This window comes from Salvelinus sp. IW2-2015, linkage group LG9, assembly GCF_002910315.2.
Source record: "Salvelinus sp. IW2-2015 linkage group LG9, ASM291031v2, whole genome shotgun sequence".
Taxonomy (NCBI): Eukaryota; Metazoa; Chordata; class Actinopteri; order Salmoniformes; family Salmonidae; genus Salvelinus; species Salvelinus sp. IW2-2015.
In genome coordinates, this window is record NC_036849.1 from 15,769,290 (window position 1) to 15,791,004 (window position 21,715).

The 21,715-nt window shown below is 39.7% G+C and overlaps 1 protein-coding gene across 1 annotated transcript; it reads right to left on the reverse strand.

The window, feature by feature from the left end:
* Positions 1–308: 308 nt before the first annotated feature.
* On the reverse strand, positions 309–2,643 carry six6a (SIX homeobox 6a). Its single transcript, XM_023994439.2, has 2 exons — positions 1,966–2,643; positions 309–931 (listed from the first exon to the last, which is right to left on the reverse strand). Exons 1-2 carry the CDS (start codon positions 2,535–2,537, stop codon positions 766–768), a joined length of 738 nt encoding a protein of 245 aa, XP_023850207.1. The 5' UTR covers positions 2,538–2,643; the 3' UTR covers positions 309–765.
* Between the last annotated feature and the right edge of the window lie 19,072 nt (positions 2,644–21,715).

The following is a 21,715-nucleotide window of genomic DNA, read 5'->3' on the forward strand; positions in this document are numbered from 1 at the left end:
AATCCCCAAACTATAATCTAATTTATTGTGCCAAATTACTAGATTGCCTAATAATATCAAGTAATAATCGAGTGATACAATAACTGCAAAAACCATTCTCAATCGTTGTAATCTGAGAATAAAAAAACAGATGTTTTGTTCTTTTGATAAACAATTATTTTATTAAGTTATCTTTACTTCTTTAAAAAAAAACTTTTTTACTGAAACACATGTTYACTAAAGCGCACATGCTCAACGGGTTCACCTGTGCACAAGGTAAATATTAAAAACACCAAGCAAAATAATATCACATTCTAACAGAGCCAATCATTTAAATAGGTAAATAAACATTATTTATAAAACTTTAAAAGTAAAGTAAAAATATTACAGCGTCTTTTCAACATGAAATACCCACAGAAAATAGCAGGTTAGGCGCTCAAATGTCTTTTTTTTTTCAGTTTTAGTTGTATCTTGAGGCATTGGTTTATTAGTCCTCCCTAAAAAGGGATCGTGAATATGAATATGTTTTTTCTTTAAATTTTCTTTCAGCTTGCATTAGCTTCAGTCATCCATAGTGGAAAACGAAAAAAAATGAAAGTAGCCTATAGCTTTAAGACAGGGCATTCCGTCAGATCCCTCATGTGTTGGCAGCCATCAAAGAAGACCAGTTTCTTTAAATTCAAACGCAGGCACTGACTGTTTTTTTGTTAGATTGTCTTTTAGGATCTCCTTTATTTATCTCCTGTGAATTTATCCTCTCCCTCCTCTGGACTGCCTCGTGCGCCATTAGATGTCACATTCGCTGTCGCTGGAAGTGATCGAGATAGCCGAGGTGGCGGCTTTGCTTGACAAACTTGCCTCGGGACTAGAGGCGGGACCGAGTCGATCGACGGTTCCATCATCATCTGCCAAAGACCGAACCGAGCCTTGGGACATCCCTTGCTGTTGTAGCCTGGGTAAAAGACAGACATGGAGGGAATACTAGAATTAGAAAGCACAATACAATACGAATAGGTTCTATCAAAGTAAATCCTCAATTGAAACATCATTTTTGCTGTAGTGAAGAGAGCATCAGATACACACGTGCCAGACCAGGAGCCAAACAAATGCATAATTTTTTTTTTTATATAGCCTACAAGTAAATGCACAAACACAATGAAGACACAACAATCCCAAGCCCACACAGTGAGCACAATTTCAAAGATAGTCAGACTAGCCTGAATATTTTCTTATAGGAAATCATTTAGATTCGTTCAATACACGTGCTGCCTTCATGATTTGCTGTTCAGCACAAGTGGCATCAGACATAATTGAATCTAATACCGCAGGGCTCTTGTGTTTCTGTCTTTCATTCAATTAAGCAACATCCATGATAACAAAATGTTTCAGACAATTGCATGTTTGTTGTTAAATTATGTTCAAAGATTTAACACGGACAACTGTCAATAGAATCTAAATGGATTGTGGAAAAAGAAGGATAATCTGAACGGAATTATTGAGACACTTGATAGCTAGGCCTATGCTTCAAGTTTAGTTTTGGCAAGAATACATAGGCTAATGGTCAATTTGGGGAAACACTGCATTAAGACATGCTATGGTTCGTTTTGCAATGAAAATGACAAGGGCTATAGTCACACAATGGAGTTTGTCATACAGTTTGCTTCATTTCAATAGGCTACAGCGTTTATGGTGTCATTTCCGTTGAGAATATTTATGAACAAATGTAATCTAAATATACTATTTATATATTATAGCCAACTATATTACAATGTTTACTAAAAATAACATCATTCAAACAATTCGATAGAACAATATTTGCACAAATAATTGCTTTTATTGAAAAAAATGCAAGTACTTAGGCTGACTGAGATGCAGTCGCAACGCAAGGTCCTTTTCGTTAAGAATTGAACAATAAACGTTGTAGCCACCTCACACCATCATTGATAAAAAAATACAAAAAGGTACAGACTGCAGCATGTAGCCTACCTATTTTTCGCAGCCGCCGCTCTATCCCTTTGTCTACGATTTTTGAACCAGTTTCCSACTTGTGTGGGAGTAAGTCCAGTAGCCTGCGCGAGCTCCCTCTTTTTGCTCGGGTTCGGGTAAGGRTCCTGCAAGTACCATTCTCGTAACAAATGTCGGGTTCTCTCCTTGAAGCAGTGGGTCTTTTGCTCTCCGTCCCATATCGTTCTGGGTAGAGGGAACTTCTTCCGCACCCTGTATTTGTCCACTGGCCCTAGCGGGCGGCCCCGCAGCTTCTCTGCCTCCTGGTAGTGCGCCTCGAGCCACAGGGCCTGTAGTTTAGTGTGAGACTCTTTGGTGAACTTGTGGTTCTCCAGAATGTGGTAGAGTTCTCGGAAATTCCCGGTGTGGTAGGCCACGATTGCCCGCGCCCTAAGCACCGACTCATTCTTGTTGAGGACCTCGCAGGCAGCTGGGGCAACCGGCAGAGACCAGAGGAAGCGACCGAGGCGCTCAATGTCCCCGCTCTCTTCCAGGGTCTCGCAAACCCCCGCAACCTGCTGGGGGCTAAAATTCAAGATAGGCAGCTGAAACATGGAGGCTTTTCGTTTCACCTCCGTCTCTCTCTGACTCACACGCTCCCCTCTCGCGCCTACCCTTCTCTCCCTCTCGTTCTCTGATCGTCGGATCCAGACAAAAAGGCAAGCCCAAAGTTAACAGATCAACCGTTAAAAACACGGAGGAACTATGCCCTCGGCTGGTGAACTTGGTATGTTGAAATTACAAGAGTATAAAAACTAGACCCGAGATGTATTTTGAAGGGGGGAAATACAGTCAGCCCCTCTGCTGATTTTCTATTGGACTTGGCAGATTGGTTGCCATGGATGCCCGTCAATCACTGTCAAGTTTACCAATCACGCGGAAAGGAGCGCTAAGAGAATGCAGCACCTCCCAGTGCTCGACAGCGGCTTTTTAGAATGTAAACATTTTGACCTTTGCTTTTTGTCTTCAAACCTTTAATTGCCTTCCATGTTTTCCTACATCCCCTCCTTTGTAAGTCATGGCTGTGTAGAAGAAAAGCGACGAGTCAATTAAAACGCAATACGTTCACACGTTTAGCCTACTTCTTTCATTGAAAATTGAAAATACGACCCTGCAGCAGGCACGACAGATATTGGCTGATTATCATACCGTTTAAAAAAAGGTTCAAATAAAGAATATATATCGACAACGAATGTTCTGCGATTACAATAGCATGATATTGAATGGTTGTATAGGCTAACGCACGCAGAAAATCCCGTTCATCCACGCTCTAGAATTGTTGGGACTCATTTGATAATACAAAATATGGCACTACGCTATATGTTGAATGAATCTAGGATTTTATGCTGGAACAATTGAAGTGATTCGCATCAAATTCGGTTATTTTGATGATGTAGGCTACATCGACATATTACAGGCGTATCTTTATTTGATCAGACATATTTGACAGATGTATCTTCATTTGATCTGCCATGACATACTGTATTGCATCTGCTTCTTCTCAGATAAAATCACTGCATCTATTTCTAATTCACACTGCACACTAGCCTATAGCCTAATCCATCAAAGAGATGTTTTTTGCTAAACACTGCAGAAAAAAACGGAACGTTTGTGTATAAAACTATCGTGGCACTGCTGGGCTACTCGGGTTTAGTATCAGATACACTCCGTTTTGTGCACGGGCTGATTTAGTAAATAAGAAGGCGGATAGATAGCGCAGATGGTTTGAAGTGTCGGGTCACATTATTTCATGGCTGGCTACAGTGGTAAAGTTCATTCTAACGGAAAAGCCTGATATTATTTTCAGACTCTCTCTCTCTCTCCACACACACACACACACACACACACACACACCACACACACACACACACACACACACACACACACCACACACCACACACACACACAACACCACACAACACACACCACACACACACACACACACACACACACACACACACACACACACACACACACATAGAGAGATCAACTGAATCCCTTAGGGCTCTTTTTGCATGAATTATAGAAGGCTCATGGCGCGGGGTTATGAAACGGCCTGCCTTCTGCGCAAGAAGCTGTTCATCTCATGCAACGTGCGCTTGGCTATTCGGCGACACAGTTTCTCCACATCATCACAAAAATAGCTCCAAAATGTGCTATTTTTTTCTGAACCTTTGTATACTGCCTTCATAAAGTGTAAATAACAGGCCTACTTTATCAAAATAAATAATATTTTATCAAAATGTTTGATATGATCATAATAGCGTAATAATAATCAAACACAGAAAAGGGTTATTTGCACATTTGTCAACAAGGTGATAAAAGTAGATTGTAAGTCTATACTGTCACTGTAATGTTGCAGAGTAACCAGATGGACATAGTCTATATGAGAGCAGGATACGGATTAACACGATTCAAGTTCTTACTAGTGGGGTCTAATCATAAAACCATAGCATATTATTATAGGTTTAGCACCGATCCGAGAACAAGCGTAAAGAAAGGAGAAGAACTCCAGAACGGACACAGACAAACGGGAAAAGTCATTGTGAAGATGAGTGACAAGGTGTAGGTTTGAAATATTTAGATGCCTTTGAATATTTCATGCTGTAATCCTAACCTAAATTTACAAGGACAATTTATTTTTCTATGAAGAGGGCATCAATAAAAGATGGTAAAATGTTCGATATCATAAACGGAGGTCTGTCAATAAACAATTTGGTTATGCACGACAGTAGAACAGCGTGCAAACATAACAGAAGCCTTTAGTCTATGTCCAAGCTTACAGTAAGACTATATGGAGGAGTACATTTTGATTTCATATGGAAAAATAGTAATTAACATTAGCTTGTTACTCTTTTACTCAGCCTAGACCTATGATAACACTGCATTCACGTCTTTAGAAATTAAAATCGGACATTTCTTGAGGGGCAAATAGACACACATAGGCTAAGCTAAAACCAAAATACTGTAACTAATAGAAAAATATATATAATTACTACGTATATGGTTGTGTTTAAGTCTATGGTTTTAAGTAGCTTATAGCGTATTCATACTACCACATTTTCCAAATCATGCATAATGTACGCATTTGTCATTTTCAAATAGGCCTTTAATTGGTTAACAGGGGCAAAATATGAAATCATTAATATTTGTCGATGATTAACACAAAAATAAACAATTAGGCTACATTGCCAATCCATGTATGGATTACTTACTTATTCATTGTAGAATATACAGTTTTAAAAGGTAGGCAGGCCTACAGTGAGCATATTACAAGTGCATATACAACTGTGCCAAAAGACAGTATCCTTACACCGATATCCCCGGACTGACATTCACCAACTCAACCACACAAAACACAGACAGTGGATCTCATACAAAGACGTCTGTTCTGCCTATTGCTTTGTTCGTCATAAACCGCACAGCCCCATCCACAACCAAACTCGGCACTGATTGTGGGCATGATTGTCCAAACAAGTTCTGTTATTTAAGATGGCAAATTTTAATTGTGAGATGGGACACCGTCCATTCTATTTGTAGAGTAATTCAAATGTTCTGCTAAACACGCACGCGCATGCGCGCGCGCGCACACACACACACACACACACACACACACAGAGATAGAGAGAACAATTCTATACCCTATGATGATATTATAGTTTATAATACTAATAGGCCTACTGGTATATATTAGAAGTTAAGAGCAGCATTACGTTTTTTTTTTTTTTTTTAATATATTTTGACATTTGTTTTCAATCAAGATTCATTCTTTCTTTCTTTTTGACTGGACAGCATCACAGACTATGGCGCTATTTGGAAAGGTGGAGAGGTAGTCTACCATTCCATTGGCTGGCTTGATTTACTAGTACTGTACCTGTCCATTGTGCTCATTCTCAACAACAAATGGAGAGCAGAGTAGAGACACGAAGAGAAAAATAGACAGCCATGAAAGCCATGATAGATAAGGCTTTCAACAATAACTATCCACTAGATATGTCTTTATACTAGAATAAATTACAGAACAGAAGATTGAGACACCAGAGAGGAGGGGATAGTGCAGGCAACCACAAAGACTAATCCTGTTCATTTTTCTCTCAATTTGCCATAAGAGACAAGTACATTTTCTTTGAGTCATCAGCATGGAGTTAGCTGGGTCGTAGCGTGCCCAGGGCAGAGGAGAGGGAACAGGAAAGGAGATGGGAACACACAGTAGCATGTGAACGGGCTGGAAGTGACCCAGATTCCCTCGGATCAGTCGAGCAGACGAGACGGTACAAGAGCCCTGTCACCAACACCCATCCTGCCACTGTCCCATTCTGACCACCTTCGTCATTCCCTTCCACTACTAACTATACACCACACTATTAGTACCCCCTCAGACTCACATGCAAAATAAAAACACTTACTTACAAGCACACACGCACACTGTATAGTAACATTTACTCACACTAACCTAAACACACACACACTTGAACATTTGAATAATAACATTGACTTCTTCCACATTTAGTTGCGTTACAGCCTGAATTTAAAATGGATTAAAAAGAGATTTGTTGATACTGGACCACAAACAATACCCCATAACGTCAAAGTGGAATATTTGTTTTCATGAAATGTTTACTAATTAATAAAAAATGAAAAGCTGAAATGTGTTGAGTCAATCAGTATGCAAACCCTTTGTTATGGCAAGCCTAAATAAGTTCAGCAGTAAAAATGTACTTAACAAGTCACATAATAAGTTGCATGGATTCAGTCTGTATGCAATAATAGTGTTTAACATGATGTTTGAATGATTACATCATCTCTGTACCCCACACATACAAGTATCTTTTGAGCAGGGAATTTCAAACACCGATTCAAACACAAAGACCAGCGAGGTTTTCCAATGCCTTGTAAAGAAGGGCATTTATTGGTAGATGGGTAAAAACACAAAAAGCAGACATTGAGTATCCCTTTGAGCATGGTGAAGTTATTCATTATTCTTTGGATGGTGTATCAATACACCCAGTCACTACAAAGATACAAGAGTCCTTCCTAACTCAGTTGCAGGAGAGGAAGGAAAACGCAATGGGATTTCACCACGAGGCCAATGGTGACATTAAAACAGTTACAAAGTTTAATGGCTGTGATAGGAGAAAACTGAGGATGGATCAACAACATTGTAGTTACTCCACAATACTAACCTAATTGACAGTTTGAAAAAAAGGAAGCCTGTACAAAATAAAAATATTCCAAAACATGCACCCTGTTTGCAACAAGGTACTAAAGTAATACAGTAAAAAATGTGGCAAAGAAATTTACTTTTTGTCCTGAATACAAAGTGTTATGTTTTGGGTAAATCTAATAAAACATATTACTGAGTACCGCTCTCCACATTTTCAAGCATAGTGGTGGCTGCATCATGTTATGGGTATGCTTGTAGACGTTAAGGACTGGGGAGGTTTTCAGGACAAAAATAAAAAAGAATGGAGCTAATAACAGGCACAATCCTGGAGGAAAACCTGGTTCCACCAGACACTGGGAGATGAATTCACCGTTCAGCAGGACAATAACCTAAAACGCAAGGCCAAATCTACACTGAAGTTGCTTACCAAGAAGACAGTAAATGTTCCTGAGTGGCCGAGTTACAGTTGTGACTTACATCTACTTGAAAATCTATGGTAAGACCTGAAAATAGTTGTCTGGAAATGATCAACAACCAATTTGACAGAGCTTGAAGAATTTTGAAATGAATAAGTGGGCAAATGTTGCACAAGCCAGGTGTGGAAAGCGCTTAGAGACTTACGCAGAAAAACTCACAGCTGTAATCACTGCCAAAGGTGTTTCCACAAAGTATTGACTCAGGGGAGTGAATACTTATGTAAATGAGATATTTCTGCATTTCATTTTCAAAAAGAATTCTAACATTTCTAAAAACATGTTTTTACTTGGTCATTATGAAGTATTGTGTGTATAAAAAATTGTTAAATCCATTTTGAATTCAGGCTGTAACACAACAAAATGTGGAATAATTAAAGGAGTATAAATACTTTCTGAAAGCACTGTATAACGCTGATGCGACCACGCCATGCTACCTTTCGACCGGTCTCTAAAGATCGGAACCCTGTAAGCCCTGTATTCTAAAGCAGCCTAACAACATCAACATATATCTCCCTGGCAGGCATACAGGGGAGCACATATCCATGCTCTGTTTTCCTGGAGCTGCCTAGGGCATGGAGTTAGTCACACTGGCTTGCCAAACACTGAGGAAGCCATCAAATACTACTGTCTAATTATTGTTCACAGAATGATTTGTCTCAGTAGTATTGTGTTCAGTTCATTCTGCATGACCGACTGTTTCCCTCTAGTCTCATACTACTCAGCTGCCACAGGATTAACTTTCAAATTAAGATATCATGAAAAACAACACTGGCCATAACCCTCTGATGCCCTGGATGTATTTAACTCCGCGACAGAGGACTTTAAAATAAGCCATTCCATCCATACATTGTCTCATCACTACACAGACAGAAGGGTTAAGCCAAAGCTGGAGACCTCGCAGAGCGATGTTTTCAGTCCCATTTGCCTTCGGGGTAGCACTAGCTCTCCACGCTGCGTTTAATCTGTGGATTTGCGGTAACAGAGAAGACTTCTTATCCAGTGACCCATTGGCCTGCAGTGTGCATAATCCACCGACTCTCAGTCAGAGAGCCCTTCTGACAAGTATAGAGGAGGGCCGTGGCTAGTGCAGCCACCCGCCAGCGTGGGGATGTACCCACATGGTCTGCTGCCTGACACAGATACTGCACACAACACTGTCTCAACAGACACACAGCATATATGCATCACAATACGGGTGTAATCAGCACATGATAAAACAGAACAAATGTTACCTTTATGACGTTTTACAATACTCTTTTACAATACTGTATGTGTATGTTAAATTAAGTTAAATTGGGATTAGTCTCGAATATGTTACTGGTGAGAAGAGAACCATTACGTACAGTATACTACAGGTGTTGTAACATGCTAAGGCATGTGCATTTTATTCATTTACTATTGCGTAATTACATGTATTTATAGACTCAGGGAATGAGTGCAAAAGTCAGTGTAATTTTATATCAGGCAAAGCAGATTTACTGACAGATTTGTCATTGCATGAACATCCACCTTGTACTTCATATGCTGTTCCACAATCTGTGCTCTGACATCATATGCTGTTCCACAATCTGTGCTCTGACATCATATGCTGTTCCACAATCTGTGCTCTGACATCATATGCTGTTCCACAATCTGTGCTCTGACATCATATGCTGTTCCACAATCTGTGCTCTGAAATAGAATCTTAATACAATTTAATGGAATACAGATGCTGTGAGGCTGAGGGGAGAGAGGTCTTATCAAACGCTCGATAGAATCTCCCTCTCAAGACAAATAGTAAATGAGAAAACTAGATTTGGCTTAATGCCAACCAACACGCCCGAGCAGAGCGCTGTCTTAATCTACATAGTATCTGGACACAACAGAAAGCAATTAGCAATTTCATGGAATCTACCTGGTGTTCTTTTTTAACCACATTGACAGCACATGGTAGAGCGCATGCAGTAACTGTGTCCAATCCATGTTAATGCCTTTTTTCTAAAGTTTCTAAAGAGGTTAAATGGATAGATGATCAGGACTGTCCCCTACAATTATTTTGCGGGGTCAACCGAAAGTCATTTGTTCTTTCAACAATGGATTGGTCGACATTTTAAAACGTGTATTTTTTTCATATAGAGACAAACCCTGTTTGAATAAAAATCAACTATATATGTATTGAGATTGTCTGATGCTTTAAGCGCACCGTTTGATGAAATAGAGGGAGCCAGAGATCAAGATAACCAGATTTTTTTTTTAAACTAACCTGAAAAAAAGACCCGACATTACTCCTCCTACTCCCGCTGGCTTTTGCAGATTCTGCCGTTACTCTCCAGAAGTTTCCAGTAATAACTACACGAGGAGTCGGCAACCGTTCTCATGTGGAATGCCAATTTATCTTACAATTTCTACCAATCTGCCTGCCAGCTATGGTTTTCATATGAACATTTTCGTGTAACTATTTCATTTCATTTATAATAACATCTTCATATCTTTAAAAAATCATTATCATGTCGTTAATCAAAAATCTTATTCAAATCTAAATGAAAATGATACAAACCTAAAAACGAACTCATATTGCCATTGCCAACTAGCCTATGTAAAAAATAGTATGTAAAGCCAAAATATAAAAACATTGCAGCCTGCAGGTAGAAAATATCCTGATGAAAATAAATATTCTATCATTCACATTGGCTACGCATGGCCTGTCTGCATAACTTGAAACAATTAACTTAACTACAGTCCGGGCCAAAGCTTGCAACATTATATAAAATATTCTAGGCCCTCATAATTTCCCGCGGCACTGAACTCGGGACAGACACAGCTGTAGGCTATTTGCGCAAGGGATAAGAAGTAATCAGGTAGGTCTATTTCATGACGTTTCCACTGGATCAGAGCATGGCATTTTTTCCCTTTGAGCTGAGTGGTTATCGAAAGGGAGAGAGCTGGAAATATTTTTCAAATAGTCTACATTGAGGAACTATTGTCATTCTCAATGGATGTAAAAAACAGACTTTGCTTGCAGTTTGAGGTGAGGAAAACATTACTTTGAGAAGCTCCACAGGTCATCAGTGGTGGTGTGTTAAGCCAATCAGAAATACTATACTATATTTATATGCCTACATTTGCTCGCAGGCCAGGTAGCCTATAGGCCTATTTCTATGCATAATCAGGTGCGCATCATTACTCAACATTGAAAGTAGCGCTCCAAACAAAAGACAATGACTAAATTGACAAAACTCATAAATGGAATGAAATATACCAAAACTGTGTAGCATAGGTTGTGCGCTCTGCAAAAGACGTGTCCACTCCGACAATGAGAACGGTAAACGACTGGAATAATAATATATTTAATGCATTAACAGAAATGACCATAGCCAAACAAATATAGTAGATTATAAATTAATTAACGGTAAATGTACTAATGCTGATATATTTAATTGGGAATTGATAGACACTAACAATCAAACAAATTAAGTTATGAAACAATGAATGTGCACAAATTGGCGGGAGAGAGCGCATTCTGGAGAGAGACATGCATTGTGCAGCTTAGCCACACTACCCTCTTTTTTTAAACCCTTATTTTACCAGGTAAATTGACTGAGAACACATTCTCATTTACAGCAATGACCTGGGGAATAGTTACAGGGGAGAGGAGGGGGGTGAATGAGCCAACTGGAAGCTGGGGATGATTAGGTGGCCATGATGGTATGGGGGCCAAATTGGTAATTTAGCCAGGACACCGGGGTTAACATCCCTACTCTTACAATAAGTGCCATGGGATCTTTAGTGCCCACTGAGAGTCAGGACACCCGTTTAACATCCCATCCGAAAAGTAGCACCCTACACAGGGCAATGTCCCCAATCACTGCCCTGGAGTGCCTCCTACTGGCCCTCCAACACCACTTACAGCAGCATCTGGTCTCCCACCCAGGGGACGACCAGGACCAACCCTGCTTAGCGTGAGAGGCAGCCAGCAGCGGGATGCAGGGTGGTATGCTGCTGGCTTCTTCTTGGACTATGCCATCCTGGCAGCCTCCGCTGAGATGGGCGCGAATAAGACAGGTGTCTCGTGTGCTCACATTTTTTTATATACAGTACCAGTCAAAAGTTTGGATACACCTACTCATTCAAGGGTTTTTCTGTATTTTTACTATTTTCTACAATAATAGAATAATAGTGAAGAAATCAAAACTATGAAATAACACATATGGAATCATTTAGTAACCAAAAACGTGTTAAACAAATCAATGTATTTTATATTTGAGATTATTCAAAGTAGCCACCCTTGCTTTAAAACCTCTTGACGCTAGGGGTCAGATTTTTTATTTTATTTTAAATAACGTTCCCAAGGTAAACGGACTATTTCTCAGGTCCAGATCGTAGAATATGCATATAATTTACAGATTAGGGTAGAAAACACTCCCAAGTTTCCAAAACTGTCAAAATATTGTCTGTGAGTATAACAAAACTGATTCTGCAGGCGAAAACCTGAGAAAATCTAACCCGGAAGTTATTTAAAAAAAACTTAATCTGTGTTTCCTGGACCGTCTTTCTTCCATTTAAAGGGGTATCAACCAGATTCCTTTTCCAATGGCTGCCTCAGGCTGTGACCAGGCTTTAGACATAGTTTCAGGCTTTTATTTTGAAAAATTAGCGAGATTTTTCAAAACTAGTCAGGTGTCCTCTGATTAGTTCCTGCGCGCGAGAGGGTAGCTCTCCATTTTCTTTTTCTCTCTTATTGAATAGGTTACGGTCCGGTTGAAATATTATCGATTATGTTTGTTAAAAACAACCTGAGGATTGATTATAAAAAACATTTKACATGTTTCTASGAMCATTACGGATACYTTTTGGAATTTTCGTTGAACGGAACGAGGCTTTGGTTTTCTGAACATAACGCGCAACCCAAATGGCGTTTTTTTTGTTATAAAAGTAATATTTATCGAACAAAAATAACATTTGTTGTGTAACTGGGAGTCTCGTGAGTGCAAACATCTGAAGATTATCAAAGGTAAGCGATTCATTTTATTGCTTTTCTGACTTTCGTGACCAAGCTAACCAAGCTAATATAAGGCTAACTGTTCTAGCAATGATTGATACACTCACAAAAGCTTGGATTGCTTTCGCTGCAAAGCATATTTTCAAAATCTGACACGATAGGTGGATTAACAACAAGCTAAGCTGTGTATTGGTATATTTCACTTGTGATTGCATGATTATAAATATTTGTAGTAATATTTTTGAATCTGATACGTTTGGGAATTTTCTTCTGCCTTTTAGGACCGGAACGAGGCTGTAGTTTTCTGAACATAACGCGCAACCCAAATGGCGTTTTTTTGTTATAAAAGTAATATTTATCGAACAAAAATAAAATGTATTGCGTAACTGGGAGTCTCGTGAGTGCAAACATCCGAAGATTATCAAAGGTAAGCGATTAATTTTATTGCTTTTCTGACTTTCGTGACCATGCTAATTTGGGGCTAGCTGTTCTAGCATTGATTGATACACTCACAAAAGCTTGGATTTCTTTCGCTGTAAAGCATATTTTTAAAATCTGACACGATAGGTGGATTAACAACAAGCTAAGCTGTGTTTTGGTATATTTCACTTGTGATTGCATGATTATAAATATTTTTAGTAATATTTTGCGCCCTGCAATTCAGCGGTTGTTTAGGAAAATGATCCCGTAAAAGGGATCCGTAGCGCAGAGAAGTTAATGACAGCTTTGCACACTCTTGGCATTCTCTCAACCAGCTTCACCTGGAATGCTTTTCCAACATTCTTGAGTGAGTTCCCACATATGCTGAGCACTTGTTGAAAGCTTTTCCTTCACTCTGCGGTCCAACTCATCCCAAACCATCTCAATTGGGTAGAGGTCGGGTGATTGTGGAGGCCAGGTCATCTGATGCAGCACTCCATCACTCTCCTTCTTGGTCAAATAGCGCTTACACAGCCTGGAGGTGTGTGTTGGGTCATTGTCCTGTTGAAAAATAAATGATAGTCCCACTAAGCGCAAACCAGATGGGACGGCGTATTGCGGCAGAATGCTGTGGTAGCAATGCCGGTTAAGTGTGCCTTGAATTCTAAATAAATCACTGACAGTGTCACCAGCAAAGCACTCCCACACCATCACACCTCTTCCTCCATGCTTCACGGTGGTAACCACACACGGAGATCATCCGTTCACCTACTCTGCGTCTCACAGAGTGGTTACTGCATGATTCCATATGTGTTCTTTCATAGTTTTGATGTCTTCACTATTATTCTACAATGTAGAAAATAGTAAAAATAAAGAAAAACCTTTGAATGAGTAGGTATATCCAGACTTTTGACTGGTACTGTATGTTTTTTAGATAAGTATGCCTGCCACAAGCCTTCTCACTTCCTTCTTGTGGACATGCTCACATTCAACCACTTACTCTGGAATTATGATGAATATGCATAACCATGGTGTAATAAGTTGTAGATGAACTGGGTATACAGTACAAGCCGGAATTACTTTACACAGAAATCCTTGAAATATGACTGATATATTAATCGAAAAATTAATCCTGAAAATATAAATCAGAAGAAAATATCTGTAATGGTTAAGCAGAATATTTATTGTATAGTGTTACAGTACTTTACCTTGTTAAGTTTAGTTAATGGGAGGTATAGGAGAACACATAGCTACAGTGGTATCCCTTATGACAACTATCTTTGACAGATGTCTAAAACACAGTCGGAGGCTAGCAACCTGGCTGTTCAGCAAGGAAGTATCAACAGCAATCATTTTTTCTGATGAATCTATTGTTCCAAAATACCAGATTTTCAGTGTACACTTTACCCTTAATTACACTTTAAAACAGAAACACAAAGTTTTGTTTTCCATGCAAAAATGTTGAATACTTTTGAAGAATATCCCCAAAATCTTAACATCATAGCATTTCAGGTTGCTAACATACACTGAATGTACAACCCCCCCCCCTTGCACTCAGAACAGCCTCAATTAGTTGCAGCATGGACTCTATAGGGTGTCAAAAGCGTTCCACAAGAATGCTGGCACATGTTGACTGCAATGCTTCCCACAGTTGTGTCAAGTTGGCACTGACACTGATTGAAGTGGATTTAACAAGAGAAATCAATAAAGGATCATAGCTTTCATCTGGTCAGTCTATGTCATGGAAAAACCAGTTGTTCTTAATGTTTTGTACACTGAACATTGTGATGACATGGGTAGAATTATCAGATCGAGTTTCGCTTTTGCACAATGTTTTTCACCTTTACTGAATGTTCAGATTCATCCTCTGAGCCAGAGGACAGATGGTCACCTGCAGAACCTTTGTGACAGAGGGAGTGTCTCTCCTGTCCTGTACATGTCAAAGGGTCTTGATGTCACCCAATGGTGACAGGAGTCAAAACTCATCATGGTGAGGGGGCCAGGGACCCAAATGATGCGCGAGTCAGGGCACAGGTCACGGTGCTGCAGTGTTCTCTCTCTCTCACAGCCTTTGCTCTTTTATTTTCTGCAGATCTTAGCTTTTAGGCAATAACGACCTCTAGACACCCAAACCGGGGGTACTAGCTAGTGTATTTTGATACATGGTGCTGTCTGTGTAGTGTAACTGTGTGAAGAGGGACGATAATGCAGTAAAATCTGTGTATTCACTGGCCAGTTCATCAGTATTGAGGAGTGATACCATAAGATTGAAACGCCTCCAGCCCTTCCAAATAGGGTATTAATTCCGGCATGTTTCCTTCTTGCTCTGACTGACAATGGGACAAAGCTGCACAGAGCCTGAAGTCTGTCCATTAGCTCTGCTGGGTGATTCATAACAAGTCCCTGGTAGCACAGTGACTTCATCCTGATCTCAGAGTTACAGTACAGTACACTCATCGTTAGGCTACACTTCGGTCTGGAGACTCCGTCATCACCACTTCCATGATGAGGCTCCCTTAGATTAGTCTCCTTAAAAATAGCGCTGTTCTGTTTCCTATTTAGAAGTAAGCCCTTCAATAGAATCAGCCGTAATACAACCAGGCACCCACCATTACCTTCTGTAGTGGGAATGGGTATTTGGGCTTTGCGTAGAAAGTGCAGGGGCAACATCACCAGGGAACTTAAGCAGTGCTACATATATCACTGCGAGCAGCTTACAGACACCAATATGTTACTTAACAGTAAAGCATGATGATCATGTTTTGGAATAGCTGTCTGGAACATGTTGAACATTCCTGACCACCACTATTCTCGTATTACAGGGAAAAGTCCCTGAAATACACTACCGGTCAAAAGTTTTAGATCACCTACTCAATCAAGGGTTTTTCTTTATTTTTACTATTTTCTACATTGTATAATAATAGTGAAGACATCAAAACTATGAAATAACACATATGGAATCATGTAGTAACCAATTTTTTTTTAAACAAATCAAATTATATTTTATATTTGAGATTCTTCAAATAGCCACCCTTTGCCTTGATGACAGCTTTGCACACTCTTGGCATTCTCTCAACCAGCTTCATGAGTTAGTCACTTGGAATGCATTTAAATTACAGGTGTGCCTTGTTAAAAGTTAATTTGTGGAATTTCTTTCCTTCTTAATGCGTTTGAGCTAATCAATTGTGTTGTGACAAGGTAGGGGGTATACAGAGGGTAGCCCTATTTGGTGAAAGACCAAGTCCATATTATGGCAAGAACAGCTCAAATAAGCAAAGGGAAACGACAGTCCATCCTTACTTTAAGACATGAAGGTCAGTCAATACGGAAAATGTCAAGAACTTTTCAAGTTTCTTCAAGTGCAGTCACAAAAACCATCAAGCGCTATGATGAAACTGGCTCTCATGAGGACCGCCACAGGAATGGAGGACCCAGAGTTACCTCTGCTGCAGAGGATACATTCATTAGAGTTAGCAGCCTCAGAAATTGCAGCCCAAATAAATGCTTCGCAGAGTTAAAGTAACAGACACATCAACATTTCCTGTTCAGAGGAGACTGTGTGAATCAGACCTTTATGGTCGAATTGCTGCAAAGAAAACACTACTAAAGGACACCAATAAGAAGGAGAGACTTGCTTTGACCAAGAAACACGAGCACTGGACATTAGACCAGTGGAAATTTGTCCCCAAATTGGAGATTTTTTGTTACAACTGCCATGTCTGTGTGAGATGCGGTGTGGGTGAATGGATGATCTCCGCATGTGTGTGTGTTTCTCAATATAAAATATTGTTAACACTTTTTTGGTTACTACATGATTCCATATGTGTTATTTCATAGTTTTAATGTCTTCACTAATATTCTACAATTTAGAAAATAGTACAAATAAAGGAAAACCCTTGAATGAGTAGGTATTCTAAAACTTTTGATCGGTAGTGTATACACTTCCTCTGGTACTGTACTTTTTCAAACTACAACAAAACATATAGCAGAATGTTGCAGCACTGCGCAACAAAAGCATTCCCAGTGTGATAACCAATAGAAGGCAGTGTTTTAGCTTGCAATCGCCAAAGTATGCATTGCATAGGCATAACGTTTCTGAGAATGCATAAAGGATGCACATTTGTGTAATATGTGTGGCAGCACAGAAGTCAGATTTCAATCTGAGTGATGTAACATGGATAACCGTCAGCTGTGCCATAGATCAGAACATCCAGAGAGGGCCTCGTGTTCAGATTACAGACAGATTACAAGGTCAGCATTGCTGTTGTGTGTTTTTCCTCTTCAGGAGACCAGGAATCTCCTGAATGTCCACATTCTTAATGTCTGTCAACCGTGCTTTATTGATGGCTTATGTCAAATGCCATTCTGACAGAGCTCATTAGGCTGAGGGGCTCTGCTAGGTAGAGGGAAGGCAGGGGAAGACAGAGCTGTCGCGATGCCCCATCATTGTCTGTGCAAACCCTGCTGTACTACTACCAGGGGGTTGATGTGGTGATGAGTTTGACAGGGCTTTGCTGACAGGTCTGTGTGTGTGTGTTTGTGTGTGTGTGTGTGTGTGTGTGTGTGTGTGTGTGTGTGTGTGTCCGCGTGACTACTTGAGTCACCCTGTGTTGCAGAGCAGGTCTCCTGCTTGATGCCATGACTCGAATCACAACTGACAGGCTGTGAGTCGTCTCCCTTTCGCCCCTTACACGTATTCAAATATTTATCTCTGCAGAGCCTCCTCAGTGCAGTGCCTCACATCAGCAGTCCTGCACTGGGAGGACAAGGCACTGGGAGGACAAGGCACTGCAGAGGTATCCAACTGAGTGAGTGAAACGACTTCACATTGATCCTCTCTCAATCAGTCTCAACCATACCAAAAAACATCATACAGCATGAACATGGCTTTCCTTACACTCTCATAACTAGGAAACACTGGGTGCATAAGCAAAGTACACGCTATCCCTTCAGCATCACATTACAACATGTTTACACAATGATGCGGTAAATAAAAAGAACCCCTCATTATACTAAAAGATTCAGCAAACACACTGATTATTGTATTGCTGTTGGCGGCTGAGGTCCAATGCCACTGTAAATAGTCTAATGCACATCTGCTATGGCTAATGGCGAGGGCTATGAGACCAGACTGTTATGTGACATCTTAAGGTAGTTTTCTAATATGCTGATTAAAAATGGATGTTTGGAGGGCAAGCAGAGGGGTACACTGTCAGAGAAGATTAAATCATCATATTTAATACACATTCTCAGGATTAGGGTCAATGTAAATGAGCAAACTGTGGGACGCCAACGTCAGCAGTTGCCCAGATAACTGTACAAAAGGGGGCATAAAGATAACGTCAAAATGCATGATAAAAATCCTTGCACATGGCTGCATATGTTCAAAGTGTAAATGAATCACATTTACCTTCCTTGGCTGAAGTCTTTTTAATCTAAATTGTAGTCAATTCAAAACAAATCCTTGATTAAATGAACCTGAACAATTATTTTATTAATTTCACTGAATTGAAATATAATTCATCCCAACTAGGTAACCTTGATCCAACATAGAAGCATAATGCCACCATTCAATTTAATAGAAATTCAGCTAACATTATACAGTGCTTTTAGAAAATATTCACACCCTTTGACTTTTTCACCACTTTTTGTGTTACAGCCTGAATTTAAAATGGATTACATTGGCCTGCACACAATACCCCATAATGTCAAAGTTGAATTTCGTTTTTCTATATTTTTACAAATTCATTTAAAATGAAAAGCTGAAATGTGTTGAGTCAATCAGTATTCAACCCCTTAGTTATGGTAAGTCTAAAAAAAGTTCAGGAGTAAAAATGTGCTTAACAAGTCACATAATAAGTTGCATGGACAACATGATTTTTGAATGACTACCTTATCTCTGTACCCCACACATACAATTAACTGTCGATAAGAGAATTTCAAACACAGATTCAACCACAAAGACCAGGGAGGTTTTCCAATGCCTCAGGAATTAAAAATAAATATACTTGAATATACCTTTGAGCATGGTGAAGTTATTCATTACACTTTGGATGGTGTATCAATACACCCAGTCACTACAAAGATACAAGAGTCCTTCCTAACTCAGTTGCCGGAGAGGAAGGAAACCTCTCAGGAATTTCACCATGAGGTCAATGGTGACTTTAAAACAATTAGAGTTTTATGGCTGTGATAGAAGAATACTGAGGATGGATCAACAACATTTTACTTACTCCACAATACTAACCTAATTCACAGAGTGAAAAGAAGGAAGCCTGTACCGAATAAAAATATTCCACAACACGCATCCTGTTTGGAACAAGGCACTAAAGTAATACTGAAAAAATCTGCCAACATATTACTGAGTACCACTCTCCATATTTTCAAGCATAGTGGTGGCTGCATCTTGTTATGGGTAATTGTTAAGAACTGAGGAGTTTTTCAGGATAAAAAATAAATGGAATAGAGCTAAGCACAGGCAAACAATGGGAGATGAATTCACCTTTCAGCAGGACACTAACCTAAAACACAAGGCAAGTGCTTAGAGACTTACCCAGAAAGACTCACAGCTGTAATCACTGCCAAAGGTGCTTCTACAAAGTATTGACCCAGGGATGTAAATATTTATGTAAATTAGATATTTCTGTATTTAATTTTCAATACATTTGCTTAAATTGATAAAAACACGTTTTCACTTTGTCTTTATGGGGTATTGTGTGTAAAAATAAAACAATTTAATCAATTTTGAATTCCAGCTGTAACACTACAAAATATGGAATAAGTCAAGGGGTACATTACTGTAGCCCACAACAGAGACAGACGCACACACAGATAAGTAAAATCCTTGGCAGTGATAATGCCCTCATAGCTTAGAGAGGCTCTCCTTGGTACATCTTAGTCCTTTAGCGGTATGCAGGGTGGCCAAAGGGGATGTTAATCCAATCAGCTAACAGACAAGCCCATATGCTTTCAGCCAGGCTTTGAATTGAGCCAATCAATAATTCCTGCTCTCCTCTCTAACAGTTCCTTACAATGGCAAAATTCTGAGAAACCACTGATTGAATATGCAACTACACCACACACACTTCAAACCTGCTACAGTAGCACCAGTAGTACTGTTACAACAAAAAAAAGAATGTAATTTGAATTTCTCCAAGGTACAAATCCATACCTTTTCACAACAATAAACATAAAGTGTTCCGTGTACACTGTCCTGTGAACTTATACCTGGGTTTTGGTATTTGGGCTGAAGTATTCTCTCTCCCTCCACATATATCTCCTGATTCCAATGTAGTCTGCACTGGTCCTTTAATGACTCTGTTGTGATCCTAAAATGCCTCAAATAACTCAGTATGTGTTCTCTCAGAAAACATTATGTTGCACACACATACACACCTATCGGCTTTCGACCCCCTTTTACACGTAAGCCTTTGCTTTCATACCCGAAAGGATGATCCATTGGAACTGAAAAAGAAACACTCAAGTGCAATATCACATTCTCTACTTTATGCAATTAGCTCGATGTGGAGTCACTTTTTAAGGAGAACAAAATACTTTTTTTCTTCTGATCAACAACCCCTCATGTGGAAATAAATGTATTCTATGAAGTATTTAATGGAGGATATCGGTATAAAATGACAGCCATTGAGCGAGTGAAAGAAAGACGAGACAGAGAGCGAGAGTGGAAAATACTAAATTTATTAAGAGTTGTGGGGACAGTTGATATGGGATAAGGAGGGAGTTATGTTCTTTTTGATAAAACCTTTACTGTTTTACACAGAACAAATGTTTCAAACCTCCCACGTATACAGTACATACCTGTATTGCTGTGCCCATTGACTTACTAGAGACTAATTGGTTTAACAATGAGACAGGGTTAACACTGATGAGGTCAGTAAAGATCCATGACAGATGCCTGAGTTATATTCACTCTAAGCCCATACGTGTCCCATCTCATTATATCAAGATGAATGGATCTTGTTATGATATCAAAGGATATTCACACTGTGTCTGTCTCACTGCACAATGCAAAGAGAGAGGTCAGACCATGTATATATATACACTATGTAGACTGTCTATATGTCACAATGTTAAAGGCTCAGTGCAATCAAAAATAGGATTTTCCCGTTTTATATACACTGAGTGTACAAAACATTAGGAACACGTGCTCTTTCAATGACAGACTGGCCAGGTGAAAGCTACGTATGATCCCTTATTGATGTTACTTGTTAAATCCACTTCATCAGTCTAGATGAAGGGGAGGACAGGTAAAAAATGTATTTATAAGCCTTGAGACAATTGAGACATGGATTGTCCATGTGTGCCATTCAGAGGGTGATTGGGCAAGACAAAAGATTTAAGTGCCTTTGAGCGGGTATGGTAGTACGTGCCAGGCACACCGGTTTATGTCAAGAACTGCAAGCTGCTGGGTTTTTCACACTCAACAGTTTCCCGTGTGTATCAAGAATGGTCCACCACCCAAGCGATATCCAGTCAACTTGACACAATTGTGGGAACCATTAGAGTGAACATGGGCCAGCATCCCTGTGGAATGCTTTCGACACCTTATAGAGTCCATGCCCCGATGCAGTGAGGCTGTTCTGGAGGCCAAAAGAAAGAGTTCCAAACCGCTCTGCATACAAGAGCTAGTTTTCAGTTTTCCCCTCCCCACTCAGACCACTCCCAGACAGTCCT